General features: G+C 36.3%; 1 protein-coding gene across 8 annotated transcripts in view; it reads right to left on the reverse strand.

Annotated features, from left to right (window-relative positions):
- Positions 1-10,000, reverse strand: part of LOC125026427 (platelet-activating factor acetylhydrolase-like) — a 33,510-nt gene that overhangs the window by 7,877 nt on the left and 15,633 nt on the right. For all 8 annotated transcript variants that reach the window (XM_047614874.1, XM_047614870.1, XM_047614871.1 and 5 more), the window contains 6 exons: positions 8,670-8,804; positions 7,778-7,875; positions 6,638-6,755; positions 5,782-5,941; positions 2,082-2,193; positions 822-1,024 (listed from right to left, as the gene is read on the reverse strand). In XM_047614874.1, the coding sequence (XP_047470830.1) occupies positions 822-1,024; positions 2,082-2,193; positions 5,782-5,941; positions 6,638-6,755; positions 7,778-7,875; positions 8,670-8,804 (826 nt within the window). The remainder of the gene's footprint in view (positions 1-821; positions 1,025-2,081; positions 2,194-5,781; positions 5,942-6,637; positions 6,756-7,777; positions 7,876-8,669; positions 8,805-10,000) is intronic.

Consider the following 10,000-nt stretch of genomic DNA (forward strand, 5'->3'; position numbering starts at 1 on the left):
AATCTAAATCAGAATTGTACCCATATGCACAGCAACAGTATACAATCTGTATAAAATGGCCTTTAGAATAATAGACTCTAGAGGAAGGCATTCATCACTTTTTCTGAAACCCAGGGTAATTTTTAATGAGTTAATAGTGCCACTTTCTCTCTAATTAATATAATTCAGGATAGTGGTAAAATAATTATTTCAAAATTAATTTATCTTGGTCCTCTATCATCTACTACTGTTTTCTAATAAAGGAAATTAACCTGTTTTGCCTATTGCCTCATAAAAGGTACTAATTTATTTAAAGTCATTATAATAAAATGTACAACTGGAAAGCATCTGAACTTTATCAAATGCAAAACTGACACAGTAATACATATATTTACTGTAGGAAGTTATCAGTTCCACAAAATAATGATTTATACAAAATAATGACACAAAACAAAAATATTTGGATTTCTACCAATTACAAGTATAATAATGTTGGTCTCTTGATTGTGTAATGTGACCTTATATGGATAAGATTCAATTCTCATAACTCACCAATTTCATGTGGGTATCAAAATATTATCTGCCAAATATAGGCAATTCTAATTTAAAGACTAGAACATTCAAAATACATCATAATAAAACAATAACAAAATGCAATTAAGGAATTTCACAAAAATCAAAAAGCCATGATGCCTAAGAGAGCAATAAGCATGTCTCACAAGGGTAGGCTTTATCAGTGACCTTTCATGGAAGAAAAGGTCAAAGAAAAGGTAAAACAGCAAGCATGCCAATATAGATCCTACATTCTAAGAAATTCCTTAGAGTTGTGAGAGGTAACTCACGTGAATCTTTTGTCCTCCGCCAGAATGCAAAGCGTTGTTGCACCCCCAAAGGAATGCCCTGCCATAATGGGCTTGGAAAGGTCAAGACGACCAACAAGCTGCTCCAGGTCAAATGTGGAGGGCAGGTCATTTTTTACACCCCCACTGTTGAGCTTTTCCAAGACATCTAGTGCTCTGATGCCTTCTTTTACCCGCACTTTTAGCTATAAAAAAAAAAAGAAAATGCAGTAGCTACAGAATCAAAACACAGCATAAAATGCATCAAAATATTGCATATCAATTCTCTTCATAAGAAAAATTTCATGTCTATCTTTCAAATAAACATTACAAAAAGTTAAAATACATGTTTCTTTAAAATTGCCCTGTTTACAATGACTCCTGTCACATAAACTCTGTGAATAGCACATATACTACAATGTAGATTTTAAGTCACTTAATGTAATGATTCAGACCCTCTCAGTTATGACACAAACATTTGAAATATCACACCCCTCTACAAAAAAAGGAAATATACACATCATTATAATTATAATCAGACATAATCAAAATTATAATCATAATCATAATAATAATCATATTCATACTAATAACACCCCTCTCCAAAAAGTAAACATATCATTATAATTATATAATCATAATGATAATCATAATCAAATTCGAAAACCATAGTTATAATCACTATCACAATTGCTATCACTATCACTATCACTATCACTATCACTATTACTAGCACTAGCACTAGCACTAGCACTAGCACTAGCACTAGCACTAGCACTATAATAATAATAATAATAATAATAATAATAATAATAATAATAATAATAATAATAATTATTATTATTATTATTATTATTATTATCAATATCATTATTATAATGATGATGATGATGATAATAATAATAATAATAATAATAATAATAATAATAATAATAATATACTGAATGGTAATGATAATAATGATAATGATAATGGTAATAGTTATGATAATTCCAATGATATTGGTAATGGTAATACAAATGATTATGATAATGATAATGCTAATACTAAAACTGATAATCATAATATTACTACTATTACTACTACTACTACTATTACAAATTTACTACTACTATTAATGATAACAATAATAATGATAATCATTAGTAGCATCATCATCATTATCATAATTGTAATAATAATAATAGCAATAATCATTACATTAATGATAATAAAAATAATTACAATAATAATCTCAGATAAGGAAATACTCTCTGTAAATACCTGGCTGTTCCTGAGTTCATATTCCTTAGTTCCTGGAGTAAGTGCTTTGAAGAGAATGAATTCCTTCTCTCCTTTGTCATCGATTGTGAATGATGCACATGCAGAACTGTCTCTGTATATAAAACATGAAAAATTCAATTAATTATCATGCATTTTTGATAAGTTAATCTTTGATATCAATGTGACTGTCCTATGCAGATTTTGTAACCCATCTAAAATAATCTTTATAAGTATGGGATATCAGATAATTCTGGTTTTGTATTAAGGGAGAATGCAACACTTGCAGTTAAAAAATCACTAATTTCAATTTTAATGCTCCTCAACCATTTAGATATAATTTCCAAACATTGTGCAAACTTTTAAGTAATGCAACATGGCTGTATGACACTTAAAGGGACAGAGGGTCTAAAGCCCAGGCATGGGGGCATGGTAATAGAGCCCAGGTGTGGGGGTGTTGCCGTAAAGCCTAGGCATGGAGGTGTGAAAATTCATACCTAATATACAGGTAGCAATTTTTCTCTGAAATATCTCATCAAATGCGGTTGTGCTTAAAGCAAATTTATACTATACTTGACAACTGAGAGAAAACTGCCAGCAGCATTCCATCTAAGAGATTAATGATACCAATCAGTTCATTTCACAGTTAATGGTAAGAAGAAATAAATATGCTAGACATCAAAGGTCATATAGCACTATGGTAAAGTATTGTGGCGAAAAGGGTGGAGACGAGTTAACAATTAGGATAAGATGTTAGATGTCAAATGTCGTAGAACACTGTAGAATAGAATGGTAGTGAAAAGGGTATAGAGGGGGTGCAAACTGAATACAGTGGGCTTTGTAAAAGGAGACAGAGTTAAAAGTATAAGGCATGAGAGATCACATGGAGAGAATGTGTCTGAGGAAGGGAGAGTAACACTGAGGATAACTGCAAAAGAGCCATTATGAAAAAATTAAAGTGTAATACAGGTAGAAATGGCAATTGTAGAAGTAGGAGAAGAATCCAGAGAATGGGATAACGGAACAGGGGAAGGTGGTGAAGTATCGGGAAGAATGTCAGGAGGGGAGGGATCCAGAGAAGGACATTGTTGTAACATAAGAAAGTCACAAGAGCACCCAGGTGGGAGTGGTAAGAATAATGGGGAAGAAAGAGGGAATGGTGATGCACATGAAGTAGGAGAGGATGGGGTGTTTTTTGGGAGAGTGGGAGGAAGAGAGGTAAGGGGAATCTGAGGAGAAGGAGGATGGATATCCACAAATACTTTGAATGCAGAGTAAATAGGAATAGTGGGATTAGAAGGTGGATAAGGGAATGGAGCATTCTCTTAGGTCATGTTTAGGAAGTTTTGAATATCTTCAAGCATTTCTGGAGAGGAATTGGGTGGGGAGGTTGAGAAACAATGGTTTTCTTGTGTGGAGGAGAAGAGGGAATAGATGTCTGAAGAGCAGAGAGAGAGGTGGGTGTAGGAGAGGATGTGGTAGAAGATGGAGTGGAACATTTAGATTGTCTGGAGCAATAGGTAGAGTGAGAAGGATGAGGGGTAGGCACTGGGGAAGTTGTAGAGATAGGAGTCTGGATTTGGACTGGAAAAGGAATTTGAATGGGGGAGAGAGGGAGTAGAGATAGGATGGTTTGAGGCAGAAGGATAAGATACTAGGGGAGATGCTGAGACCTCTTGAGAAGATGGGAGGGGAGCAGAGAGAAGTAAAGTTTTGGAATAGTTAGATAGAAAAAAACCTCATCAGCATGCTTCTTGTCCGGCCTTACATAGAGTGAGGTCTAGTTTGAATCTGAGAACTGCTACCTCAGATTCAAGTTTGTAGGGAGGGCAGCTCCTAACAAATACATTATGGGAGCCACCACAATTGGCACACATGTGTGATTGAGCAGAGCAATTTGAACAGTCATGACCAGGTTGGGCACATAGAAGGCAGCAGGCTGTGAAGACACAGTGTTTGGCTGGGTGGCAAAAAAGCCAGCATAGATGGGGAAGGATTCAATATGGTCAGAGAGGGAAGGACACTCCACCAATATAAACTTCATGGAGGAAGTCATGTCTACAGAAGCTAATCTTGGCAATATTGGTGTAGGACTTACGTTGGTTTCTGGGAGGAATAGTCTACTGGACAGCTACTGCATCATAGTCGACAAGGCATGCGATCAAGTTGTTTTCACAGTCTGACCAGTCTTTGTTGTAGACAGGAAAATCAGTCAGGGAAACAGACACAGTTCCGGTACAAATATTAAGGGAACAGTGAGGATAGGCAGGAATAGGTTTGCCAGGGAGGTCAGTCAGGGTAGATAGTGCACGAGCTTGTGACTCAGAGGTAACTGTAACAAGGCTGTGAGCAATCAAAATGGCTGCCAAAGGAAACTTTGCCTACTTGTTTTGGAAGACTTTATTGGAAGAGAAGGGTATTGTCAGAGTATGGGGCTGTAGGGGGAATCACAAAGAATCAATTATACTTGGCTGAGCCAAAAAGAGTCCTCAAAAAATGTGTAGAGGTGGAAGCAGTAGAAGGACAAGGGCAGGATGAAGATGGGGTTGTATGGAGAGAGGTAGTACTGTTGGGAGGAGGACAATTAGGATGAAAAGTATTAATAAGAGGGGTAGACAATGAAGAAGACTGTGCAATAAGAGATGGAGTGGAGGATGTTGGGAGAGAGGAAGGGGTGTATTCTGAAGGTTGAGTAATGACCAGGGTGGATGATTCCGAATGGATAGAGTCGACAGCAAATACTGAGGAGGGGATATTAGCATCGGTGGTCGGAACCATGGTCAAAGGAGAGGCAGGGGTCAGGAAACCAATGAAATCAAATTTAGAATGGCTAGTTGATGAGAGGGCAAGCCTTAATGCCCCTAATAAGGTAAAAAAATCTTAATTACTGGCCATAACTACAAATCGTTTAAAACTCATTCATCATTAATGACTTTTATGTCTGAACAAAAAGATTATGAAACCATTGAGAATTTCCATGTTTTACAATTTTTCAGCTCTTACTATAAGATTAAGGAAGTGATGAAGAGCACCGGCTCCATGGAGGACAGTATTTCCATGCTCAGGATCCTATTCCTGGCTGCTGTAACTGACTGGCTGTGTAGTTTGTATTACAGAAAATGTAATATTACAAAAAAATAAAAATAAAATAACATTGTTATTATTCTTGCACTGAGTGCAAGGAAAACAGTCTATTACCATCTGGATAAAGCAAATCATAAGACAAATATGGATATTGGAAAAGGGCAAAAAGCTAAAAAAGACTTGTACCACACACAAGTGTTCACATGTGCATGGCTTACAAGCCAGTCAATCAAGTAAGATTAATGCCCGTATTTTCGGCCATGTAATGGCAGTAAATCATCCAGATCCAATGGGTTAAGAATTTGTCATAAGCATTCTTACAAAAATTATCTAACCTTTTTTATATAATATTTTATTTTAAATCAAATTTCTTCTAATGGTTTTTAAATTAAATTTCCACTTACAGTCAAATTTCAAATTAGATTAACTGTGTGTCCAGGATTGCACAGTACGCAAAATTAAAATTTACTTTCCAGATAAGATGAACAAAATTTTCAATAACTGTTCTTGATTAACCTTCCTGCTCAGAATTATATATTGGCTAAAATCGATAATAGGTAATATCCATGTCTTAACTAGAAGATCAGAAAGTAATATTTTCCAACAATCTGAGCCTCACCTGTGCTCTATAGCTGCTACCGCAAAGCCATGTGAAGCAAGTTCACTACAAACAGTGCTGTAGATGGAGCGATTGGCACCTAGGCCATGGGCAAACACCACAATGGGAAATTTACCCTCAGCCATAGGAGGTTCCCAAACAGCTGCTGTTGTTGCATTTCCTGGAAGGGAGAGACAGAAAGGTGAGGAAATGAGGGTTGATTAATACTGGTAAAATCACAAGTAGACCTCTTTTAGAACTGTATTTTGAAAATTAGAGCAGCTCAATAAACAAAAACAAAAACAAAAAAACAAAAAACTTTTGCAATTACATAGGCATGTGTGCTCATACTCATCACTCAATTGCTCATACTCAATACTATTCCTACAAATAGCATAACTGAGGTTGGCTTGAATTATGAGTGAACCCATTATAACACTATTACTCTATGAATACAGTCTATATAAATATAATAAGAGGACAGGGAAAAAGAAAGAACTGACTGGTTACATAAAAATTAGAGAAAATATTTGTGTACCTTTTCTTTTCTGCTGTTAATCTAAGGGAATGCCACAGAGGACCATTTGTATCTCTCTCACCCTGGCCTCTACATGTTCTTCTGTCACATTAACCACCTATAGGTATTCCCTTACTATATCCCTAAACCTCTTCTTTCTCCTTCCTACTCTCCTGCTGAATCATAGAGCCATCCACAGCATTTTTTTCCGTTATACTCGGCATCACTCATCCTGCATATGCTTACTTTTTCTCTACCGTCCCACTTGCATTGTGGTTATGGGGTCAACTAGCTATTATATAATGTGTTATATGTTCTAGCATAACATAGAAAAAGTATCTGGAGGTGTGTGTACCATACCTGTTTGCCAGTTGAATAGCATGCTAAAGAGAGAAGGTATGGCAGGAGCAATGAAGGTAGCCAGTCCTCTTGTATACTCATCTCCAAGGTGCCAAGGTGTCCAGTTCTCTTTCTGACTCTATGGAATCAGAAATAAGTATAATGTTAAAATTATATGGAACATATAGTTAGAACCAGAATAACAAGAAATTAAAAATCCACTATCACATTACTACATTCCTTACTTAATGAAAAACAGAAGCTAACATGCCCCAAAAGTTCATTTTATAAGGGTACACAAAGGGAAAACCAGGATTAATGACTTCTAAAATAAAATGGCAAGATTTAAAAAATGAATTGGTTTTCATTTCTTCAAGCAAATGCAAATATCTAATGTTTCATTATACTACATCTATCCACCCCTACAATCCAGGTGACTTGACCATCATGTAATGATAAATTTGGCTTGAAGGCCAGGTGACATGCCCTTACAGAAAAATATGGTTCAGGGCCAGGATGATGGGAACATACTGTCGTGAGAATTTTGGCTAAAGTCTGGGTGACGGAAATGACTTGCCACAATTGCACAAAGCTCTTGGAAGGCGAATAGACTTTGTGGGCAAGTGGAAAGGGGTTTTGCATCATTTCTATCTGTTAACAAGTGTGGAAAGTACCATCCATGAGCCACGACTAGAAGAGCACCGGCTCAAGGGAGGACAATATTCCCATGCTTAGGATCCTTCTGTATTACAGAAAATTGAAAATTACAAAAAATAAAACAAATGATACAAATAACACAATGTTAGTTATTGTTATCATTAATATACTGATATATGGACTACCTAGAGAAATGATATGGAGTCTATGCAAGGAAAATAGTCTATTAGCATATGAGTACAGCATAGCAAATGAGAAACAGAAAATGGCAAACATGCTTCAAGAGTCTTAAAACTGACATGAGTGTCCCTGTTCACCTGCGCTACAAAGCCAGACACCCATGCCCACTCAAGTAAACCTAACGCCTGGATTTTGGGCCGATTGCGGGCAGTGAAGCACTTAGTTCCAAGGGGTGAGCGGTGGCACAAGAGATCATCTAAACTCTATCACCAACAATGCTCTGTACTGACACAATACACTACAACAGATTAGTGCTGAACTTACCATAAGGTCTTTTACTTTGGATGGATAAAAGAGTCTCATCAAAGTTCCCTCGGCAGTTTTACCTACCAGGATATCTGCACACCCAACAACATGGGGTCCTTAAAAAGTAAAATAAAATAAAATTTATTACAATGTTTTAATTTCAATACAAATATACACACTAATAAATTAAATGCATTATAAAAAACAAGAATCTATCACAATGCTTTAAGTTTTAAGAATGGCAAATTATAACCAAAAGTAACTATATAGACACCTTATACATTTAACAGTGCCTGGTTCTAAACAATGTTAACTAAATGTGTGAATGTGTGCATTTGTGCTTATGTGCATGAGCACGAGAGAGAGAGAGAGAGAGAGAGAGAGAGAGAGAGAGAGAGAGAGAGAGAGAGAGAGAGTGTGAGTGTGTGTGTGTGTGTGTGTGTGTGTGTGTGTGTGTGTGTGTGTGTGTGTGTGTGTGTGTGTGTGTGTGTGTGTGTGTGAGTGTGAGTGTGAGTGTGAGTGTGAGTGTGAGTGTGAGTGTGAGTGTGAGTGTGAGTGTGAGTGTGTATGTGTGTGTGTGTGTGTTTGCATGTGCATGTGCATGTGCATGTGCGTGCATGTGCGCATGCATGTGCATGTGCATGTACATGTGCATGTGCATGTGCATGTGCATGTGCATGTGCATGTGCATGTGCATGTGCATGTGCATGTGCATGTGCATGTGCATGTGCATGTGCATGTGCATGTGCACGTGCATGTGCACGTGCATGTGCATATGTGTGCGTGCTGGTGTACTTGTTTGTTTGTTTCTTTGTTAGCTTTTCAGTTAGTGTTTGTGAATGAATACATGAATATATAAATAGTGAATAAAAACAGGAAATAAGAACAAAACATGAGCACACCACCTTACCCTGAGGAACAGGTGTGTGTAATGCCCATTTCTGGTAGAAATTGCTGGTCATAGTGTGTGTATTTCTTCTCACAGGCTGCACAGGATAAACTGGCCACTTCCGAGCCCTTACCCTGAGCAATTGTACGACGATTCCTAAAATATATGTGATAAATGTAAGGCAGGGAAAAATTGAAGGAAAAATTATATTGATTCATTTTTATATCAAGAATAAACAATATTTAATCTCATTTTTCATCATTTTTCACATGAAGATCATGATGCAACATTTCCAAAATAATTATAAACCAAAACAAAAAATAATTCTTTGCTATACAAACGTCCAAGCCAAGACAATAATACACTCTGTGACAGACCTAATAATATAAAATATAAAAAGCAATATACATTCACATCCATGATGAAAAATATAAAGAATGCAAAACAGGAACTTCAGAAGTTGAAATGTAAGCACTATTGAATATATATTTATTTCATAAGGCTTCTGAAAAAAGGAAGGACACAACAGACATACACAAAGGCAATGAACTAATCACAAAGAGTCATGCATAAAAATCATTTCAAGCTATACACAAAACTAGTACACTTTACAAGAGCACCAATCAAATCTACTGCAGCAAGAGAGAAGCCAAGAAAAAAAACATATACATGAAGATAAGAAGTCACAACAATACACCATATCTAATGCAGAACAAAATTCAGTTTCATCTTTTGATATCTAATTCTTTTTCCACCCATCATACAGTCTGTTCTATTCTTCATCTCCAATTATGTATGCTGTTCCACTCAGTGAACTTTTACTCAGTAGAAAAAAGTAATGTTATCTACCTGGTGTTGAAGAATACACTTAAGACCTATATCAGTACCTACCTCAACACCCATACGGCTTATTCAATACCTGCCTATCTCTAGCTTCCCTGCTTTAACAATGACCCGGGAAATCAGACACACAAAACATTTCATTTCCTAAAATTCTGCAAGCAATTCAAAAAGTCAAAGAAAACCTACTTTTCACAAGAGCAAATCAACCAACTCTAACACCAATAAGAATAAATTTACATATACTTGTTGATGCAGATCATTGAGGAACAAGGAAAACAATATACATATCAGTACCAGGCTAGTGAAGAGAATCATATCTTATCACCAACCTTATTCCTATGAACTTTCCCCCCAATCAAAGGTCATATATACTTGATAAGGTACACTGTTCTATGACTGGCTGAACAGCATATTCAGTTGGCAGGTTATAGTTGAAATTTCTACTAAATAACATGATAAGTCTAAGTGACTATTTGCCTGTTAATTCTAAATAAACCTCTCCAATTACC

The sequence above is a fragment of the Penaeus chinensis genome, chromosome 6 (assembly GCF_019202785.1).
Source record: "Penaeus chinensis breed Huanghai No. 1 chromosome 6, ASM1920278v2, whole genome shotgun sequence".
NCBI classification, from domain to species: domain Eukaryota; kingdom Metazoa; phylum Arthropoda; class Malacostraca; order Decapoda; family Penaeidae; genus Penaeus; species Penaeus chinensis.